The sequence below is a fragment of the Pezoporus occidentalis genome, unplaced genomic scaffold (genome assembly GCF_034315485.1).
Source record: "Pezoporus occidentalis ecotype Australia unplaced genomic scaffold, CSIRO_AGI_Poc_V1 ctg66, whole genome shotgun sequence".
Lineage (NCBI taxonomy): Eukaryota > Metazoa > Chordata > Aves > Psittaciformes > Psittacidae > Pezoporus > Pezoporus occidentalis.
In genome coordinates this window covers 2,379,677-2,403,751 of record NW_026916009.1, presented here as the reverse complement: position 1 = coordinate 2,403,751, position 24,075 = coordinate 2,379,677, and the positions used below count along the sequence as shown (strand labels likewise).

At 35.5% G+C, this 24,075-nt stretch overlaps 1 protein-coding gene across 2 annotated transcripts in view; it reads right to left on the bottom strand.

The window, feature by feature from the left end:
* The window catches only part of CERKL (ceramide kinase like), a 55,420-nt gene that overhangs the window by 12,134 nt on the left and 19,211 nt on the right, over positions 1 to 24,075 (bottom strand). For both annotated transcript variants that reach the window (XM_062640563.1, XM_062640564.1), the window contains 4 exons: positions 18,365 to 18,607; positions 10,511 to 10,642; positions 4,628 to 4,691; positions 1,050 to 1,192 (listed from right to left, as the gene is read on the bottom strand). In XM_062640563.1, coding sequence (XP_062496547.1) covers positions 1,050 to 1,192; positions 4,628 to 4,691; positions 10,511 to 10,642; positions 18,365 to 18,607 — 582 coding nt within the window. The remainder of the gene's footprint in view (positions 1 to 1,049; positions 1,193 to 4,627; positions 4,692 to 10,510; positions 10,643 to 18,364; positions 18,608 to 24,075) is intronic.

The window sequence follows — 24,075 nt, the reverse complement described above, 5'->3', positions numbered from 1 at the left end:
CCAAGGGGTCTTTAACTTGAAAAAGCTAGTGTAATCTTGAATATTTAAAAGCAACCAGTCCCTGTCTTAATGCTACTTTTAGAAGTGCAAAGCAAGTCAAAGCACTTAAAACCTGCTTGCTCCATTGGGAACCAACTTGCTCTTTTTTTTTTTTGACAGAAAATTGAAAACAACAATTTGCTGTTTACGTGGCTGAGGGAATTTTTTCCTTACTAGTTAAAAACATCTGAGAAATCACATCAAGTAGTCACATTAGCATCCACACCAGAAGGTAGCGTCCACGCAAAACTACCCCTCTTCTTTTAAAGAGGGGTGATTCCTATACCAGTCCAGAATCAACCTACCTGTACTAATTCTAGCTAAGCCTCCCTGCCTGGCCTTAGTCATGCTCTAAGAAGGGCAAATACAAAAATTGTGAGGAGAAGGGACACATACACATACCCCCCCAATCCCTAAACAAAGAAACCACACCACTAGACACAAGTGTAAGTTAATAAATTACCGAGAGGATTTAAAGAGATGCATACATTTTCAGGCCTGGAGGACTGTTTCGTGTGCAGTTTTGTTTTGTTTTTTTTTTAAACTGTAATCCACAAAATGTATTCCTAGGACACCGTTTAAAAATAGACCTTAAGCATGAATCCAACTGAGAATACTGCCAAGAAAACTGGAGAGAAAAAGAAAGCAGCATGGCTTATATTAAGAAAATTCTAGAGAGTTTTTGTTTGGTACCATTTCTGGCAGCAAACAGGGACAAAACTTGATCTTTGCCTGGATCAGCTGAAAATTATTTTAGTTTACTTCATCCTGAGCTTCTTCCTTTAGGCAAAGAGCTCATCTGTGCCATTACTATAAATTATCATAATGATTTAAAATCTAGTCATTTGTAATCAATCTAAATCACTAATTTAGGACGGTTATTCAATAGCTCCCTTAAGTAACTGAAGCTTTAGCACCAAGAACAGCCTCTAGTAGCCAAAACTGTAAAACTTGCCAGAGGGATTTAAAACAGAAGACTTACAGCATGTAACAGTACCTTTCAGTCTCACCTGCTGGTATTACTCCAAGAGGAACTGGTGCTCTGACAGGCGTTGGTATATAGTCTGTGTCTTTTCCAGCATCTATCTGGGCTTTAAGTAGCAGACCATGAGCAACTTCACTGACAGATCCATCTCCACCGACACAAACAACCCTATTACGAAACAAAAATGCTAAACAGTTCAAAATAAAGTCTGCCAGAGCTGAGCAAACAAGTGGAAGGCAGCTACCACACACCATGCACATAATGATACTTCAAATAGCTAAAAAACATTTTTTTTTAAGAATAAGATAGGGCTTCACTGTCAGATCAGTGAATGTTAACTAACAAGATAAAAGCATCCTTATTTCTGCTTTCTTCTATCTCAGTAGGGGTAAATATATTTAACAACTTAGAACATATTTCTTACCTTATCACACATTGTGCATGTGAACTGAGTTAAGCACATGCTCAAGTGCCTCAGTGGAAAAGTTCTTTTAAATCTTGCAATGCTGATACAGATAAGCATTCCAATGCTTTCTAAATGCCCTTATAATAACTCACCAAATAGTACAATAAAAATAAAAATACTTGAAAACAGCTATTTCCACACACTATGCAGCCAGTTGAGGGATTTAGCAAGGCATAAAACCCTAGTGCCAGCAATCCTTTGCATCAAGGTACTTAATCACTGCTTCTGGAGCATGTAATTGAACTCCCACCTGCTGTGGCTATAGAGAGGAATGCATCTGTCTATAAAAGCTCTGTTACAGCAAACATCTTTCCTTTTTTCTGTTTTTGTTTATCTAAGTAACTGTTAAAGTGATTCTCCAAATTAGCAATGTTTGAAAGATATCTTTTTAAAGTAAACACATTATAAAAATAGTAATAATACACTCCAAGCATTTACAATACAAGATTGAATTTAGGTAGCACTTAAGATATATTTTTTTAATGTCTGCATGAATTCAGTTCTGAAACTATGTTTGGAGCACATTTTCTTGCAGCTCACAGTCATCTCCTGTCTTTTGTCTCATTTTTGTTTATATTGGTTTACTCCTAGGCTTAAAAGTTACCTTCCACAGTAGCAAAACCAGTTAATCTTTGTAGTCTGATACACTATACACCTGGAAGGACTCAGGCGGATTGTCTGCTTGCTATTGAAACTTTTGAAAATATGTTATCTTCTGGTTTGGGGAGGCTGTGTTTGTTGTTACTGAAGATAGATGAAGAGTTTAAGGAATAGAATAAAATTGCTGGTAACTTTAATTTTTATTAATTTGGCATTAATCAAGAGTTGCCTTTTTGACTGAAAATAGAGATACTGTCAGGGACTAGGGATTCAAAAGCTAATCAGTGAGAACCTGCTATGGATAAGGAATAGAAAGTCTGAGCAGATAGATTGACTAAGACCTTGGAGAAGGCTCTTTAGAGGAAGGAACATCTGTCTAGCTGTCGGTCTACCATTACACACAAGTTTGCAAATCAACTATTCACATGGCCTTCAGTCTTCACCTACCTTGCTTCCAGTTGCTTCTAAGCTTGGCCAAGGCAGATCAGTTCTATGTTAACTCTGCCATATAAAAATAGCACAAAAACTACCTTACCTCTTGCCACCACATACAATGCCTTCCACGTCTAAAAAGGTTGAGAAGTGCTACTCTATTTTCTAAACAGGGAACTAAGTGACTGGCACAGTATTCAACTTGAACGAACCCGTTCAAGGAAGCCGGGGCAAAACAGGAAAGAATTGAAGTCTGCCAAGTCACAAGCAACACTTCTCCAAGAACAAATAAAATTTCTCAAGACTTAATGGAAATTGTGAAAAGATGCCACGTGGTTGTCAGATATATTTTTTTGTTGCCTGATTTATTTTCATCAGTAGGAAAATTTCACTGTTGTGGAGTTCATTTTCAATTCAAACCAGATCCCATGAATTTTCATGTTTAATTTTCGATAAATCAAAATTGACATTAAAATTTAATTTGGGAAACACTGAGGGAGTTTGGGGGGCCTATAAGATATTTATATCTATGGCAAAAATTCTTAGGCTAGACAGCAATGGGGAAGTCACAAAGGACTTCACAGGTACATAATCAAAAGTACACCATAAGCCTTTAAGCAATTTGAAAAAGAAAATCCCAATTTCAAATAGTTTCTCCTCCTGTTCTTAAGAATTAGAATTACTCTCAAGATAATGAAGAAGAGAGAGACTAGAGATGTTTTGCAGCTTTCTTTTTCAAAGTAGCAGTTCTTTGCATAATACGAACGCTGACTTCATCCTATTGCTCTCTGTAGATTTTACTTGAAAATAATTAAGATATCGCTTGGTACATCAGTGTAAAGAGTTACCCTTGCAAGTCATCTTCACTATGATCTCAAATCAAAAAGCATCCCAAGTTAGCTATTTAATAGGTGTATATTTAATGCTGTATTGTGTTCATTGAATGGGCACATAGATGAAGACCAAGCTATTTGAGGAGTCATAAAACTCCTTTTTCAAACACTTCAGAAATTTCATTTTTGTTTGTAACCTCCAATAATAAAAGCTACTTAATTTCCACATGACAAATAAAAAAAAAAAAAGAGGGAGGAAAACAAGCAAACACTTATTCAGCTAACTTAGAAAGGACAGGGATCTTTTCACCTCAGAAATCCTAGCAGCACATTGACTTAAACATTATTCTTCCAGCTTCTTCCATTCCTATTTGCCCAAAGGTCTGACTACTGGAGAGAAGTCTTACAGGGGAAGTACTTCAGTGACTCTACCCAATGATCAAAGATGAAATAACTTAAGACTCAGAGTGGAAGGGGTTTGTGCAAGAAGAAAAAGAGATTTTTCTTCTCTTTCTTCATATCTGCTTCCTAGCATTAACTGGTTCCTGAGCTAGCACCTCAAAACACACATCTTAATTGGAAAGAAATTATCCTTGGAATCTGGAATATATCTATATATATACATTTTTAGATATATTTTCTCACCTAAATCCATGAGTTTCTAGAACTAATACCAGTTGATTAGACTATAAAACACTATTGAAGCCTTCTTGTATGACTCACTGCATATTCCAATAAAAATTGTAAGAATGCTGTCAGACTTCCACAGTATGCCAGACTATTCCTCCACATTAGTGGATTTTATTATTGAATGATTAATGTAAAAATACTAAGATTGCAGGATTAATCCTCATAGCAAGGTCTTTAAAAACAACTGAACAAGAATTTTCACTGAACTTGAAGGAAGTTTGAATTATTTTTTTAATTGAAAAAACGTTCAAGTTACTTTTAGATAAAATGTTCTCCTTTGGAACCATTTGAATAGAGAGAGTGAAACAGAGTGCCATTCTTGCAGATACAGACTGACACTTTCATGAAGCACATTTACAAAAGCTTTATGCATATTTAGCAATACTTACGAATCTAAAACATATACCTATTGTCAGTAAGCTATAAAAACCCAAAGCATCTAATAAGAACCGATTTTTCTCAGGCTTAATGTATATGTGAAACAGCATAACTCATCAAATACTTACTAGCACAGTTTTGGAATACAAATAAAAACTTAACATGATAAGCTTTACTAACATTCATTGTCACTGAAAAACTTACCCATCAAATGCTTGGAGTTCACATTCTTTAAGTACCGAGAGAGCATGTCCTTCGTATTCAGTTACTACAGAAAATGACCGTATTTAATTATTAGAAGATTCAATAAATTTAGGGTATTTTTTAAATTTTTACACAAGGAACATACAGTAGTTCAGATCAGATTATTTTTTTAAATCATTAACCACATTATAAGCATGACAAGGTACGTTTTACAGTTATGGTAGCAAAAAGGAAAGCCACATTAAAACTCAGCCGCCATCAGACACATGGCTATTTAATGCATTTAAATTCAGAGAATCAGAGAAAACGTTTGTTGCACCAAAATGCAAGTTTCAGCACTTGACACAGTTGCTAAACTTCAGGAAAATGTAAGCATATCCTCAGTTAAGACTGAATTATTTCAGTATCAATCAAATTTAATTGCCTTTGTGTGAGGATATGCAAATTGCTAAATCAAAAATATGAGGAGTTAAACACGGAAGTATGAAATCAAGCCAAATACCAGTGACAACAGAAAATAACACACAGAGGAAGGTGGCACAAGTATACACCAGAGTTCATAGCCTCTGGAGGAAATGAATCTGTCACTCTACATTGATGTCTCTGTGTTTGCTGATACCCTATATAGTACTGTAAATGCCAGCGAAGACAGGATAAACTGGCATACTGCAGATGGCACAGAGCATCATAACTACATTTAGCATTTTCTAGGCCAGCTTTGCCAGAAGAGACAACCCAGCTGCAGCCACCCATCAAAGATTTTTGCTGACTGACATGACACTTGCAGATGGATTTTTTGTGTAAGAATGTGCATCATTATATGCAAAATTACATTAATCTTTCATGCTTGCTTGTCCCTGGTGCTAGCATAGTTCAAGGCTTAGCTCCAGTGTTTCTAAACACTGTTAAAATTATTAGTCTTGATGTCTAAAACAATCATTCCGTATCTGTACCTATCACAATAGAATTTCTACAGACTAGACGCTGCTTACAAGAACTGAAAAGCTCTTTCTTTCCCTATGTAGACACGCAGAGAGAAATCCATATAGATAGTGAGCGTATGTATAACTTTCTTACAAAAAAGAAAATAAAAGTGATAAAATTCTTGCACTTCACACTAAACCATCATATATCAACATAAAACTTCAAAATCTCCCAGCCACAGCCTCGTGTTTTGGAAATTCTTAATTGAAACCTAGAATTATTTTGATTATATCACCGTCAGAGAATGATCATTTTGCTACCAAAATACCTATCACTAGAATAGCTTTCACGAATTATTTCCAGAATTTCCTTGCCTGCAGGACCTCTTCTGGAAGATCGAAGTGCAATATTTCAGCTATTACACTCAGTTTTGGCTTTTACCGATGGGAACTATCCTTTTATCATTATCTGTAAATTGTGAGAAAAACCTGACCAATAAAACCGTAAAGGCTCCATTTTTTTTTACCACTGCTTAAAGGTGAAAGAAACTTCCCATGAAAACCTACAGTTATTTAACAGGCAACATGCCTTCTTAAATGAGTATGATGACTTTTAGGAAGTTATGAGTACACTCTAATTAAAATGGTACAGCAAATAAGATTTCATTTCGTAAAAGAAAACATGCCTAGTGGTTTCCTAACGTAATGCACGCGAGTTACGTTTACTAATACAAAATTGATTCACTCAAAGAACAAGGACATGAAAATAAAGAGGACTTGTCTACAGAGAAAACAATAAAAGCAGATAACCAGATTGATGGCAACTCCATCCTCTTTGCATCTAACAGCTTAAGTTTGGAAATTATATAGGACTACTGCAAGGCTTAACAGTAGATAATTCCAAGAAAACTAACATTTGATAAGAGAATGAGGTACACAGCATCTATTTTCAAACATTGTGACAAAGAGGTAATGAAAAATTAAATTTCCAGGAAAAGCTTCCTGAGAACATACAGAAAATTGATCAAGTAGGAAAAAACATAAAGCTAAAATATCTAACACAGGCATAAAAAGACCATGCATAAAAAGTTTCCTGCGGGCTAGGCAACCTTCAGAGGGACACAAAAGTAATTCTGATATCTGGAAATAAGCTCGATGTTTGAACATGTGGTCCTGTTCCAGTTCAAGGGAAGAAGGGAAAAAAAAAAAGAGCACACCAAAAAAACCACAAGACAACAAACCAAAAAAACCCGCACAATGAATTTTGATAAAAGGAAGAAAGGCCTTTTTTTAACCATTTCAGAAGGATTCAGATGACGTATTGACAAAAGTGTTATCAGAAAAATATTATTTGATGCTTTTTTCGACTATTTCTAACACAACTAAATTATTTTTTTCTCCATTTTCAAGGACATTTTGTTCCCAACTTGTAAATTCCAGTATGCGTTAAGTTTCAAGTAATAGCATTCTGAAAAAAGGGCACTGACAGCATACTTCATTTGAATACACATACTCCAAAACATCATTAACACCTTATCTCCCATACCCAACAACAAACTAAGGGTTCAGCCCCTACCAAAAGAAAAAGCAACATAGAATTAGTTCAACACTTCAAAATGTAGAACACTTCTATGTGACATGTATAAATACTGGCACTCATGTCACAGACTAATGTCAATAGGATTAAAACCGCTAATGATAAGAGCGGATTAACTGGTGCTGACACTGGATAAAAAAAATATATTAAAGTTACTTACTGTATAGTAAGTTTAAACAAATTTTATTTGGCCAATTCTTAATCACTCTTTTCGTTTGGGATTCTGCCCTAAAAAATGGGGGTATGGGGAAGACTGGTTTTGCCTCAAGATCCAGCTTGTAGCTGTGCCTAAACAGAAAACTCAAAATTACGAAGAGAAGTGAGACAAGCTAGCACTCTGTTGCAATTACCTTTACTTATTTTTATTATGTGTAAGATTTTGCAAGGTACCTACATATTTTTAAAACATATAAAACAAATTATCAGTATTTGCCAGCACTTGTAGGTACAGCAACTGTGGAGCAAGCCTTTGTTGAACTGGATTTTTTATAGAAGGGTCACTGTTCTTGTCCTAACAGCCGCATCCCAGCTGCAGCGCTCAAGATGATGAACACTTAAAAGATTGCATAAAGACCAGATTTTAAGTACTGCTTAGCCTTAACTACAGTTAAAGTACTGATTTAGTTTAAATTTGCCAACTCCCTCTAACTGCACTGAACACTTAAGAGATTTGTTTATTCCATATAACAAAAATAACCCTAAAAAACAACAACCACAACCCACTCTAAGAACTTTGGTTAATTTTATTGAAGTTAACATCTCTCTAGTGTAAAAGTAAATTTTTGGTGGAAAAAAAACACAAAAAAAAACCCCAAACAACAAAAACCCCAACAACAACAAAAACCCCACCAAATTCCAACATATTTGGATAAAAGAAATGCTATTTCAGAACTCACTCATTTACATACATGCCTTTTCACTGCTGTATATCTGCGAGTAGGAGAGACCGCCTCCACTCCAAAGTTCTAAATTAAAGTTTATTCCAACAGAAGTTACAATGAAGAATAAGATCAGGCAACCTTGATCTTATAAGAAGCAAGGGCCAGCTATGAAAACACAGGATTGGATGAGAAGACCTCTGTCTTCAAGCATTCCACTGTCAAAGTTTATTGGTTTGGGTTTTTTTTTAGTAACCTGCAAGTCTTTCATATGAGGTGGAAGCCACTTCAGATGTTCAAATTTGCTTTAAGATTTTTTTGCACAATGAAATTTAAGCTTTACATATATATGTATGTGAGAAGACTAAAAGTAAGCTATCTTCAATGTAAAAATTGTACAGAAGCCTTCAACTTTTACTCCCTAATACATCTTTGTACATCACTATGTATGTAAATACTGGCCGTATTTTGGTAACAGTGGGAGGCACACTCCACAAAATCCAAAGCAATCACGGGAGATAAAAAACCTGTTCTATTTACTTGAAACAAGGCACTTCGTTTTATTAGAAGATGATACCAGTGGACAGGACTTTCACTCAGCACCCACCACCACCACACCCCCTTTTCTTTTTGCAATGCATAGTTCTTAATTATTTAGTTCTCTACCATTTAAAGCTGTAGTTTTCTCATTTTGCCTGTAGGAGGAGTGCTAGGCAGCTAATAAGCACAATACTATCTGGACATTGCCAAAATAACCTTTTTTTAAGGATAAGCCATTAAACAGTTATCTGGCTGAAACCTGAAGTTGCTTTTCAAAACTTAAAAGAAAAATTCTAGAAAAAAAAAGTTTTAAACTGCTTGCATTCAATTATGAAATTGTTTTAAAAATGGCTACAAATTACGTTCATAGCTCATATTAAATTCTATTAATCAGTTTAAAAGACTACTGATACAGATCTGGTTTAAGACGCCAGGTGACATTACATAGCTAAAAATGTAATCATAGACAGGTTAATGATAATGCTGCCTTTAACAGAGTCTAACAAACAAGCTTCTGTTCACAGTAAAGATAAAAGAAACACCAACCAGTAGTAAGGAATAAAATTTTTAACAGGTAGTTTTGTTTAAATAATTGTTTAAAATAAAGTCATAATTAATTTAACAATATGACAGGAAGTCATCTCTACCTAAGGTCTGCTAAGTTTAATTTCTAAGAAGACAGTTTATTATTAATCTATTTACACTATCATCTATGCCCTGCAGGTGAAAAATACATCTGTGAGCATCAAAACTTATACAAAGCTGCTGGCATTCCCTTATCAATTAAGGAAGTTAAGGAATTCTAACACAGAATATTTTTCACACTTATGTGTCTTTTAATCTTCAACTGATTTTACTTTAAACTGTCGGCTAAGTAATTAAAAAATGCATAGGTACAGAAAATAAAATTAGCAAGATAAATCTCATATACAAACACTTATTGCATTATTGTATCCTCATGCCTAAATCAGATTTGCTTAGAATGATTTTTGGCCTGCAACCTGACCTAGTCATGATGTCACAAGACATTCAAGGCACAACTGAGGATGAACCCTCTGTCTTATAATTTGTTTAAGCTGGAACTGATTATTCTGCCAGCCAATTACAACAGAAATAGGGAAAAGATTTTTTGGTGTTAAAATGTCTTGCACCAAAGTTTATACTTCACATGGATATGAAATGCATTATCAAAGATTAGCAGTGTACTAAAGGGAATTATAATACTACGGATAAAGGAGGCAGAAGTAATAATCAGATCATTAATATTTTACTGCTTTAAGAAAATCAAATGAAAAAGCAAAAGGGCAAATTCAGGACATAAAGTAGAACTCTGCCAGAAGTTGTGGCCTTAAATTTAAACCTGCTACAGGGAACCCACTTTTGAGCAGAAGGTAGCATCACAACAACGTTAAAGTTGTACCTTCGCATTCTCCTGACACCAAGTCATGCCCATATGCCTCATGAGAATTGCTCTTGTCAGCACAGAACTTAATCACTTAGGCTTCCAGGTCATCCCTGAAACTGAATCAGAATCCAGAAATAATGTGCCCTATGGATAAGATCCTCTTATGATGTCAGGCCAATAGATGCTCTCAGAAAAGAAGTAGCATCTAAGGACACGTGTTTTCAGAACGCAGGAACAGCTCAACAAGCATATAAAAGACTGTCAGACATTACACGACAATATCTTTATATAGATTGAATGCTTTAAAAAAAAAAAAACAAAACAGAAAATATATTACTAGTATTGATAACTATAGGGGAAAACTATTCAATAACAGATTTAACAATACATTTTTTTACCAAATAAAAATGTGCTATATTACAGTTCCAAATGCAGCACTTACAGGCAAAGCCAAGAAGGATTAGCAGTAAATTCAAATTGTCTTGCATACTTAAGTACTAGTTTCACAAGAGATTAGACTATGCCTTTGAAGCAACTTACCTGTGACATCGGTTTTGATGTCAGCAAGCCTAAAAAGAGGTGCAACTTGTTCATAATAAACATGAGTGGCTTCTCTTCTGTGGCTGCTTGGATTAACGAATACTTTTAAGGATTTTGGTCTATTCTGAAAGCCTAAAAAGAAAACACAAAACATTTAAGATTGCACACAGCCCAGTTATTTTTACAGCATAAATAAATATTTAATATTAGAACCACTGCAGTACTGTAACAGAATAATTATAATCTAAGAAAGGTCTCAATTACTTCTTGGCTGTGCACTATTTACCTTAAAATTACAGTACTGATTACTTTCGTGTGTACAGCGAATAAAGAGTAGAAATGAATCACAAACTAACCAAAACATTGTAGAACCCAGAAATAAAGGCGTATGTCATAACCGAGTTAAAACCTTGACCCAGAATCAGAGTGAACGTAGAGAAGTTGTAAGATTGGGCAACAAAAGCCCCAAGTATTAAAATATATCTTTGTTGGAATTTAACCTGAAACACTCCCAGCAGGCATACGACAGTAACACCCACAAGACTGGCGCCACCATCTAATGCTTTTGTTTTCTGAGACTACAAACCAAACAGAGCAAGGGAAATACCCTTGAAAGAGGTCCAAAGAAATATAAAAGAATAAGAAATTATGAAATATCATTCAGAAATCTGATAATTATTGTTCATTTTAGTTTTTAAAAAGTTACATTTAGGTCTTCGAAGTCATAGACTCTGAGCAAACAACACTGAGAAATACTGCTACGCAAACAGTACCAACAGTCTTGCACATTGATCCCATGAAGTAACTTTATTATTTGGAATATGGCATTTTGTTGAATAGTAAATAATTCCTACTAAAATAGTAACACTACCTTCAAGTTCTCTTTCCTAGAATTCCTACAACAGCCACAATTCAGTTAATGTTGGTCTGCTACAAAAAGCAAGTGGTGGCTTGGAATACTGCTGCTTCTTTGGGAGTTATTTAATGATTTAATATGATTTGAACTATTCTAAATTTTCCTTCAGTATCAGGTTAGAATATTGTTTTCTTAGCCTGATGAATGCTGGAATATCTGACAAGAGTACCGCTTTCAACATTCAAGAACAAAATTAGCAGTAGGCCACAACTCCAGAAGGAACCAAGAGTTTAAGCACATTTTCCTGCCCCTTGCAGGGCATTACTTCAACTTTTACATCCACATGTAGTTTCAGAGTGTCAGCTGGGACTTCCTGAAGCTCTTCACACTTACTCTACCTGAACAACTGAGCAGGAACAATTCCTCAGAGAAATTAAGCTAAATACTATTTCAGCATCAAAGGGGAAAGTATTCCTTCAGATCAAAACATAACAATTATAGAGGTCCATAGATCATTTTTTTTCACTTATTTAAACACATCAAAGAATCTGGAAGTGAAAACTAGCACTTTATCCAGTTTGTAAATCTTAGAAGATTTCTTAAAGATATTGAAGAAAATTACTGGACCGGTTTGCTGCTATAACCTGAAAGCATACATGAAGAACAAGATTTCTAATTATATTTACGGCAAAATGCTACACACAGGGCTACGTCATTGCATGGCAAATTAATTCTGATGAATCCTCAATGTCTCATGAATCCTGAATGTCTTCAGGAATAAGCCTTAGTACCTATATTTAAAAGTATCTTATTTAAAAGGTAATAGAAAATAGAGAACTTGGTGAGGACAGCGGATGTGCTGGAGGGCAGGTCTGCTGTTCACAAGGACCTTAATTAGCTACAAGAAAGGTTTGACAAAAGCCTCAAAATATTCAATAAAGGCAAACACAAAGTCCAGCATCTGGCCCAGCAAAACCCTAACACTGCAGGCTGGGGATCAACTGATTACACAGCACCTCTTTAGACAGCATCTGAAGTTTCTGATGGACAAGGAGTTGAACGTGAGTAGGCAGTGTGCCACTGACGCCATGAAGAACAAGCGCTTACTGGGTTGCGGTAACAAGAGGAAAACCAGCAGTTCAAAGGACATCACTATATCCTTGTATTCAACATCTCTGGAACCTGAATCTCAAAAACTGCATCCACCTTTAGTCCTCCCAGCACTAGACTGATGAAGTGGGGTGAGTCCAGTGGAGAACTGTAACTAAAGAGAGGTAGCTGGCTTTGTGTAGCCTTGAGAAGCTATCTAGGTGCCATCCTTAAGTACCTATTATGGGAGTAATGGAGACCACCAACTCACACTCTTTACAGGTTTAAGGACAAAAAGGCAAGGGACATAAGTTGCAACAAGGAATACTCCTATCTGAAATAAATAAAACCACTCTCCACAATCAGGGCAGGTAAGCCATGGATCCCACTGCCCAGAGTCTTTAGAATGCCCATGCTTAGAGATTTTCAAAACTTATCTGGCTCTGGCTCTCAGCAATGTGATCTTATTTAGAAGCTCACTTGCTCTGAGCAGGAAGCTGGAACAGAGACTCTCCAGAGGTCTCCTCCAACCTAGATTATTCTGGATTCTCTGGAAATGGAAACAAGCAATGCAGGTACGTACACTAGGTAATTTCTAATCATAGGAATTACAACACAAATAAACAAGATTACACAAAACTTCCCAAAGCATATTAAAACACACAAATCAAAGATATCATATTAATTGTTACTCAAAACACTTAATGGAAATCTGCTATCTGGTATTGTTCCAGTCTTTTAGAAGTCATAAAAATAGTAAGACTAAAAATGTAATTTCTGTGATGTGATAACCTTACCTAAACTTTCAATAGAAATGAAATTGAAATCTGCAAGAATAAGCCCTCCTCATTTAAAAGAGAAAATATTTAAACGCTCTGTCATGTGCATGTCGCTGATCAGCTAGCCCTAAATGAATCTCAACCCATGCCAACACCCAGATATACAACTGTAAAAACTGACTACAGTCTTTGATTTGTAAGTAAAGTATACCTTTCAATGTAAATATATATATACATATACACACACAGACTTCTAACATACAAAGCAGAAGGAAAGAATAGGAAAGTATAGAGTGTACAGTCTGTACAAGTGGGGAAGGGTGATGAAGTGTCAAATTTTGTTATCCAGACAGTGTGAGTTACAATACTGCTAAACAACAATTAGGAGAAAACTGAAGGGGGGAAAAAGCAAACATTATCTCTCTTAACTGGTTTTGAGGTTTAGGTGTAAAAATCTAAGCACCAGGTGGCAATATAAAGTTTTAAATTAAAGCAAAAGTAGGAGAAAGAACACAGGTCTTTCAGCTGGTGGGAAAAAAAAAAAAAATCCTAGATTTTTAAGGAAAAATTTGACTTTTTTTTCCTTTTTCTTTTTTTTTTTTTTGGGGGGGGGGCGTGGGTTTGCTTTTTTTTTTAATCAAAAATTCATTTATTAAATTATTCTAAACCAGGAACTGTATTTATGATTCCTGAAAAGTAGATCAGTGTTAGTACATAAATCCTTATGAGATTTTCAAGAATCAAATGAATTCACAGGATAAAAGTGCTAGAATATTCTCTTTATGACTACTTGAACATCAATTCACTTTTTTAGAGAGGTAAACTATCTACAGAAATATGTCTCACAAACAAGGCATTTGAGCAGAGATACGGTATGCTACTGTACTGATGTGGTTTTGTGACTGCCAACTGGCATGAAAGGATGATCACAACAAAAATTATCCCTTTTCATTCCCAGCATGCTCTGGAAACACCAAATAACTGCTTTTAATGAAAGAATAGCCAATAACAGTCAAAAGTTAAACTTTCACACAATTATGTAGTGAAACTTCTTTAAAAGTATTTTTAAATAATAATATTTTAATTTCTTTTTAACAACACCTATATGAATGAATCAATGTCATTTACTACAGCCTGCAACTGATTTCAGTCTGTCAGCCTTTTGGTGTTCTCTCTAACTGGTATTCCGTTATTGTTTTCTGTGGCTGCTCCATTTGAAATGAACCACCAGCCTAAAGCAGGAAGGCCAACTGTTCCTCTAGTACTAACAAATGTGCTAATATGCACTAGTTTAAACTTGATCTATCAAGTGAATCAGTGAACCATGAAGGGTGGTGGGTCAATCAGGGTGTTCTGAAAACAAAGGCTCATAGGGCAGCAGAGACGCTATGCACAGACATACATCTGTGCTGCTTTCAGGTCTTAGCGTTATGAAATGGGTTTATGTTACAGAAGTTAAGAGCCTGGAATCATGTCATTACTGAATACGTTTATAAATGCTTCATATGACACTAGGAATATTATACATGAGGAAAACTAACATTATGAGAGAGATTTGATAATGTAACTATGGAGACACCACTGTTAATATTAACTAACCAATGTTAATGTTTAACATTAATGGTTTAATTAAAACTTCATGCATGAAGTTTCAGACTTTCATATCAAATCCCATTATAAAAGATGCTACAGAAGAATAGATAAAAATAAAATACACTTCATGCATTTTTTACTACTTTATCATTTATTCTCAACCATATTTACTGTCTTCTGTTAGTTTACAGAGGTTTTTAAGTAAAACTTTTTCAAATCAACTGTTAATAAAAATAAATCTTATCATGCTAAAAAAAAAAAAAAAGGAAGGAAAGATTTTATAATTAAGCATTTTATCTCACTTCTGCACCTGTCTTAACACTTTAAGAAACACTGGGTATTTGCATGCACAGAGAATTTTAAATAAAACAGTGAATTCCACTTACACACTATGTCATAACTGTACATGCCCATAAGTCCAGTACAAAAAGATATGACATATAAATGGAAATCGCTTAGAGTCAGGAGTACAACAGTTCCGATGTGAGATCAGCAGCATACTAGAAGCTGTCTAAACTGCAACTTCGTGCTTTTCGGGAGCCAGTCCAGAGCCACGGCTCCATAGGTGCATGCCTTAAAGTGGCAGTGGTTGCTCTGCATCAGTTTAACAAAAATGTGATATACAGAAGGTGAGTTTTTCTGAACACCATATCTTTGAGCAAGCTCTTTATATCCAACTGGCAGGCACCTGAACAGCAACATCATCATGTGGAAAATAAGAACTTATTTAAAAGCGGGAAGATGGTAGCACAGGCTTTTTGTGACTGTCACACACACACAGAACCATAATACCATCCACTATAATTCAACTCTAAATAGCTGTATTGTACTTGTGGGCTTACTTACATGATGATAGGATTCATGAAAAGTTATAACCTAGTTAAACTTTCAATTGAAGTACACTGAACACATCCAAAGTAACAGAGGATACTCACTATGAAAACACTAAGAATGAACATGAAAAATGCAAGAAACATCCATGTCAGACACAAAACAGTGAAAGAGAAACCATGTACATGGTGTTTCAGAAAAATCTTGAAATCTTCATTAGAACAAATCTCCAGATAAAACTCTGTCAGTGATGATATGAGCTAAACTTGCTATTAGTGTTCCTTAACGTATATGCACAAAAATCCAAAAACTTGACAAAGAGTAATGCAAACAAATAGAAATTGCATTTATTTCCAGAGGAAACACACCTGTTAGTAATATTTAGCCATCCTGACAAATGAAAGCACATGTTTACTGACAGCCATACCCAAGCATATATAAACCCTTTGATAAATCACTTGCTTTTCACTAGGTCCAGCCTAGAAGCAATAAAAAAAATGCTTCAAGTAAATAATGCAGCAGTTAATGAAAATTTGTGACCAGATAGAATAGAAAAAAACCCCAAACATGTACACTTAAATTTTGACTATTTTAGAGGGACAAAATTTCAGCTTTCTCCTGCAGTTCATAAGAAAACCAAAAAGGAGCCAATCTGACTTCATTAACAAACACACCATCATCACTATCATGAAAACAAGCTGCAGCAAAAACTATGGAAATTCATCACTGTTTCAAGCAGAGATATATCAATGTGCCTTTTGAGATTTCAGTTACTGGGGAATCAACAGCACTTATCTGCATTTTATACTTGTAGTCCAGACTTGAAGCCCACTGGGAACTTCTAACCAATGTTTGGTACATTTTAAATCAAAGGACTTTTTCTCTCAATTATACTATTACTCAACCAGCCCCGAGTTACTGATAATGCCTCTCTGCCACACTGAATGTAGAAATACTGCTGCTTTTCCGGTGATTTTCTGTATAGAAAGGCAGTTTGGGTATCTACCCAGAATGCTCTTTTTCAGGTTCAGGTGGCTTCCAATTACAAAGCTATAAAACAGAAACTGCACCTTGAAGTCAAGGCAACCTGAGCAAGAGATACTGCTGCTTTTTTTCTGTGAACATATGGTACCACTGCTCCTGATAGATGGAGGATAATCTAGGAACAAAACAGACATTTGCTCCTTATGCAAATGTCCTTGCCTTTATGGGTAGCTGGAGATCTGCAGGAATCTTGGCACTTCTGCAGATTTAGCTATTTTGTGATAAACTCTTTCAAGAAAGGGCAAGGGAAGGCACTTCTTAATGCACATTTTTATTTGGAAAATCCAAAGCATATTGTAAGCAAACAATGTAAGAATGTGCTGTTAATAACTCATGTCATTTTACTTTCCTTAATATCTGCTTTTGACAAAGTTACTTTAGTAAAAGTATACTATAAATTGCTATTGAAACTGTTGTTTCTAACAGTACAGGAGTAAAAGATTTGAATTCTGCAATCTGGCTCAGTATTAACAATCCAGCTGGAGTTTTAATAGTTTGTTACAAGATGGATTGGGTTTCTTCTGTAACAAGCTCATTTGGTATAATCTGTAAACAGACACACATTCTGGAGCTAAATCAGAGAGTTTGTTTTGTGAAGGGATTTTTTGTTGGTTTGTTTTTTTCAGATCACAAGTGTACTATATTGTGTGTCTTTCCAACATTGATGGTGTTAAATTACAGAGAAAAGCTTTGATTTGTTGGGGGGGGAGGGAGACCCTAAAGAGTGAATGCTTTTTCCTTAGATTTGACACAGCTTCCGTGAAAAAAAATGCAATTGTCATGTGTTAAACAAAGCATCCTGGCACTGGCATTAGCAAAGGCAAACACAGAAAGGTACTTCTGAAATAAAGAATTGCCTCTCATCGCCAGCTAGCGTCAATACATCTTGTATCAGCTTATACAGTGCGAGTCCTACAGCACCTTAAGAGCACTTCCACCTGTGAATTTATGAAGAAAAGGAAAGCCTTTCCCATTAGTCTCTTAAAGAACCTGCAGGTCTCGACCGGGAGCTCATAAACAGTCACAGGGAAGTCTGACAACAAATATAGTACCATCATATGCGCTGCAATTCCAACTGAAACATCAGCAAAATATTTTTTCTTGATGAAACAGATTTCCCTGACCACGCTTCAGTCAGAACATAGCAAGATCCTTATGTTTTGTCTAATTAAAAACCCAAATGAAACATATAGAATATAGGCACATAAATCATCTACTTTCCCCTTCTTTGAGTATTGTATTTCTGAACTTGTTTTGGGCTTTGAGGGTTAATGCTGCAGTACTTAACAGTGACAGGCCTTTGGTTAAACATGTCTCAGAGAGAAGATATGGAAATATCCAGCTAGTGTCAACAATTGTAGCGTGAACCCAGAGAGGGATTGGACCTGCCATTTGTGCAGTCTCTGTTGCTAGATCCTTATTTTCAGTAACTTCCAAAACACCTCCAGAAAATATCACCAATTTGTTTAATTTTACAGATGTATTAGTCACTTTCCTAAATTTTACTCTTCAACACATGAAACTTCAGTAGTAAACATTTTCCAGCATTTTCATGTTTGTCTTTTCCATAGGCAAAATACTGTTCTAAGCTTCACTCAACCTTAGGCATCACCAACAGAAACAAGCCTGAAATAATGACACCAACCCCAACGCAATGCTTACCATTCAGAATTTCCTTTAGATGTCTAAACCATGAATGACAATGATCTTCACTTAAGTTATTTAAATGGATAGCACAGTCTGTTAGTTTATTCTCTTCTTTATTCAAGCATTTAAAAACTGTGATACCCAACAAAGTGCCACCTTTTTTCTGCCCTGCAAAACGACGACGTTTCAGTTTTACTGCAAATACATCTTTCATTTCAATAATCTCCTCCTGAGCCTGCACGTTAATGCTGGAATCACCTGTAGGGAGAAAGAAGAACAAAAAAAATTGTTATCAATATGATTAGGTGTAATATCTATAAGGAAATATTGTTATGGCTTCATTTCCAGCTTCACTTGTTGCATCTGCTTATGCCTATATTTAAATTTATTGCCTATCATTTTGCCTCAATCACTGGCCTTGTATTTTACCAATACAATTCTGTTATTTAGGGTAGGTGTCCAGATATACAAATAACATGACTTTAAACAGACTATTTAGTCCCTTTTCTGATAATCATAAAAATAAATGAACAGAACTGCAGAATCTAAGAACAGTGAACCAGTTGGGGTTTTGTGCATTTGCATTCAAAAAGCAAATTCTTAATTCTATTCTCCTAAGTCATAGCAGTTGTATTCTCCTAAATCATAGACTAGAAAGTCTCCTACGACCCAAGCTAACTATATTCTCCATATTTTTTCATTTGATACAACTGCTGCCTTTTAGGTTTAGACTAGAGACATATCAAAAATAGTTAAGCAAAAAAAAGAAAAAATAAACCAAAAGCATGTCATCCATCTTATCCTTCCTTTTCAAGTCATGAATTTATTTTAGAAGACAATAAAAACAGTTTTGAAAGTTCTTGTGACAGTTCAAGACCCTCACCTGAGGGAAGATTCATGGTGGTTTTCTTATGTCAGGACTGTTATACACACGGACCCTGTGGCTGCAGACACTATCACTTCAGTGACACTAGCTCCAGCTACTTTTTAGAGACATATAAAGTGAACAAGCGTGGTACAGGTTTCTCCTTTTTCTGCTCTCTTGAGCTGTAAAACACCTGATTCCTCAAAACCAAAGTTGAACAGACAGACTGAAGAAAAAATGTTACCATTCCTGTAGGTGTCAGATACTCTGGACACAAAAAGAAGTTTCCCCTTCTTTGCAATTACAGCACATCTGATACACTAGACTGATAAAAGTCCCTTTGCAGCCCAAAGCAAGAAAAGGTAACCAGAAACCTTTTGCAAATGGCAACAGCTCAGTCGAGTGGTTTCTCAATAGCAAAAGCCATAACAGATTCTGTTTGATGAATAGTTGCTGCACACTGAAGTGCCAGAGAGAAGCTGCAGAAGTCCATTTTAACTGCCTTCCTGGAAAAGATGGACAGCACTGCAGGTGAGACTGGAAAAATCAAGTATTGCCTACTTCATTACATCACTTGAAGCTAAGGGCTTCAGGAAGTCATACTTCTTCCAAGCAGGCAAAAGAAGCTTGTGTCAATTCTTGTAATGCTGATATTTCCCAACATTATTTCTTGAACCAGACTATGCAGTGATCATCTTTCTATATAAAAATATTGAAGGCTTGTTCCTCAGCAATGCTAATAGAGCTAAAGCTCAGGTCAGTACTACCTCTCTTGATAGTTCTCAAACAACCCGTTTTCTACTGTTCCATACCAAATAACCTACTGCTGATAGAAACATGAATTTACTATACTTCACCCATATTTTTCCAACTTGTTACATTTTACCATCTTACTCTCTCCATATTTCAGCTACTAAGGTGTAAAACTAGACTAAAATCATTCAATTTTTAACAGGAATGCTGTGACAAGTAAATGTGTGCTCTGAGAGAGTACACAGGGAATTGTGTCTAGTGCAGACTTTCAAAACTACACAGCAAATAAACAGTAGGAAACTCAAGCAGTAAACAAAACAAAGCTCAAAGTTCTGTAATGACTGCTATAAAAGTATCCTCTATAAAATGGACTGAATGCAAGCAGAGGACTGAGGAACAAACAAATGTGTATGATTCCATTTGAACTATGATTTTGCATAGGCTCAGAGGGTGAGTGGACATTGTACAAGCAACTCTAATACCAGCATTACAAAATCAGAGACCTGGATTTTTTTTTTCACACTTTGTATTGCTCTTCTAAACCATCTGAGGGCAAAAAGTCCTCGTAGGCCTTAAATGAAACACTTGTGATACCCTGAATCACTTACCTAGAACCACATACTTTAATATCTTTATTTAAGACTTGTTTCAATTTTTAAAACAGCATTTGAGGGGGTCTGCTTTTCTTTCCCCAGCAAGTCTCACTGTCAGACATACACTCAAACTCAATGCTTTAGGAAAATGGGTAAACATAAAGACATGTGAAATACAACTGCTCTGTGGCAACAACCAAGCTGCAGCACTTAATGCCCCCCACCAATACAAATACGATAAATGGGTTTGCTTTTTAAATATTTTTAAACAGATAACATTTTGGATTGAACTATTAGTTTTCCTGAGGATATCACAAAATCTGTTATGCATACGCATCACAAATAAATTACAAACAGCAGCCTATTTGCCCTGCACAAATCAAGTAAAATGAAGGCCTGTTAAAATACTTTTTATTCCCCCACTAGCTTTCATAGAATGACATTTAGTCATAAGCCAGGTAAGGCTTGTCTTGTCTCTTTCATTTTACGCTACTATTTCAGCCAGATTTTTATTTGCTTTTACATCTTCCTCTTACTCTGTATTTATCAAATTCTTGTGCTGCTCAGAATCACACCAAAACATGTGAAAATTAAAATAATATATTCTTACTAGGTAGCACTTCCAAGCGTAATATTTGACTAATTGCTCTACTGGAATACATTTCCAAATGCAATCTGGAGAAGCATATAAAGTGTTGAAATACTGAACCATACAACAACATCATTGTCAAGTTTTAAATTGTAAAGGAAATACTGAACTAGGTAGTAGGATTAGGACAGACAACTTTTACTAAAGTTGAAAAGAAATCTGCATAAAAGTCCCTGTACATATTTTATAACTTCCATCTTCTTTTTTTACTGAAAACAAGATCATTGCAAATGCAGTAAATTTGTATAAAACAAATGACATAAAGAAAACTGAAGTAATGAGCTACATTTACAAAGTATTTCTAGTACGTTGTAACCACCAAGTTTAAATATAAAGTATATATTGAATTAGATACCTTTTTAAACTTCAAAAGACCGAGTGGTTCGTTAGTATCACATTGGTTATTGTTAGCTGTTTCAGAACATTAACTGTCCTCTCACATTACTTAGAAAGATATTGGCTACCATCTGTTCTTGCAAGAGATTTAAGTATACGTCTATTAGATATCATGCTATTTATTTAATTCAGTACCCACTTCCCATTGTTGTATCTTTGGAAAAAAGTCAATTTAATTACAAGGCATAAAGATAATCTCTCCTACCAGGCTGCCCTGTCATCATGACAGCAGAGAGGTAACCTGTATTAAGTAGGTTACAGGCGTTAGGGAAGAGTAAAACTAACAGCACTTAACATTTAGCAAAGATCTAACAAAACCAGAATATGTGGCACTTAAAAAAAAAAATACTATAAGCCAAGGGCTTGTCTAAATCAATCTCAGCACATCTGTCTGATGTAGAGTGTAAACAGGATTAGAGTTGGATTTATCTGCTTGACGCTAATTGTACTCACAGTTTCTGCACATGTCCACTCTTTCTTTTTTTTTTTCCAAATATATAATGAAAAAAGCCTGCCTGGGTATACAAATTTCTAGGAAGTTTGTATACCCCTATTTATGCTCTCACTGATTTCAAGCAATGAGACTACCCTACATTTTTCCTATTTATGGTAGTCTAATCTCCTATTTAATCAAAAACCATGTCTAAATATACCACACTAAGCTAAATCAAAGGGTGAGGGACCAGTACACTCAAATACAGTTTAACTGTAAATAGCGAATCAAATTTTAATTAGTTAAGAGTGTTAAGGTAGTCTTTAAACAAACAGATTCTCATGTTTACAGCAAAACTGATGAAAACATACACACCAGAAAAAAGCAGACCTACTGAAAAAATAGAACAGTTTGTAAAGGGAGGTGTGCTATTTAAATATAAACACCAACACTTTAAAAACAAAGTGCATTGTAACAGAACAAAAATAAAAATCAAAGAAAATACTGTGATCAATAGTTATTATTGAACTGATTACAAATCATCCTACACTGTACGAACACCATTTGCAAAATCCTATTTTCAATATACTACAAAATATAACTGTATTGATATAAAACAGGAGAGGAAATAAATAAAACCAAGAAACTAAATTAGTTTTGACAATGAGCATAAAAATTGAGGTTTAGGAATATCTACAATTAATATGACAATGCCTAATTCATATAAACTAGTAACTATTAATTCATTAAGACAATTTTCCCTTACTGTAGTTGACAAAGCACAATAAGTAGAATGCAACTGATTCATAAAACCTCTGCAGTTTTTAACTACAACTTTGAATAAGAAGGTCTGGCAATGAGAAATATATAAAGGAGCTAGCATGATCGTTCTTACCAGAAGAGCCAAGAATCACTGTATAGCTCACTGGGCTATTTAACATTAATTGAAAGACTCTAAACATGAGACAGAAAAGCTATTTTCAGAACATCTGAATTTTCAAGGGTTTTTTTATTTCAAAAAAACAGGTCATGCAACACCTTCAGCAAGATTTGAAGCTATGCCTCTTAGTCTCTCCTGCAAGCACAGAAACCCAAATTGCACTTTCTGCTTGTGAAGGGTATCAAACAGGAAGATGAGAAGAAGGTACAGCAAGGGCCAGGAAGGGGAGGGGCTGTTTTTTCTTTGAATATTACCTTTATGCTACTCTAGTCCTTTTAAATGGTGTAAGAGAAGCATAACACAACCAAGGTCCTAGTCTAGAAAAACGTTCCTCAGATTGTGTTTAACAGCTTCCTTGGGGAACAGAAGATGTTTAGAAAGTACTACCAAAGTCCTGAATAGATGCATCCAGTTCCTCCAAAGCTGGAGAGTAAAAGCAGAGTGAAACTACTAACTTCATCTTTTAATGGCAGCTATTCACTTGCAGCAACAGCTGTATTCCTTCAGGGCAGAAAATTGAGCTTAAAAACATCTGACAGGAATACAACCAATTTTCATTCTCCTTCTCTAGAGAATCTGAGAGTGATGTATTTTGCCAAGCCAATGCAATAACTCGTTGTTAATCCTCTTTCCAATACAGACACCTACCCTCATTCACCTGCCACAACTGTGTAGTCCAGCCCTTCTCCTTATGTCTGGCACTTAACAAAACTATGCTGAGTTAATTCAAATCCCTAAAGTAACACAGATTGTCTACTTTATGTATTTTATGTTATTTTGCTAGCTTAGTCTCCTGACAAGTTGTACAAAACAATCAGTTCAATCCAAGTCCTACAAAACTAGAGATGCTGCAAAGCGGTAAGAAAATACACAGCAGGAAAGAACAAGGACTGGGACCATCTCCTTCTCCATCAGCAGGAAGTCAACACAGTTTGAGCCAATCTGCTGTGCATTTTCACTTCCAATTGCTCACTCCCCTAAGATCACACAAACACCCATCAACAAGAGCCAGCAAGAATTGGTAAAGATGCACAATGGTGTCTCTTAATTTATAGAGCTCTATTTACATCTTGTCAATTAAAAGAAGAAAAGTCTCA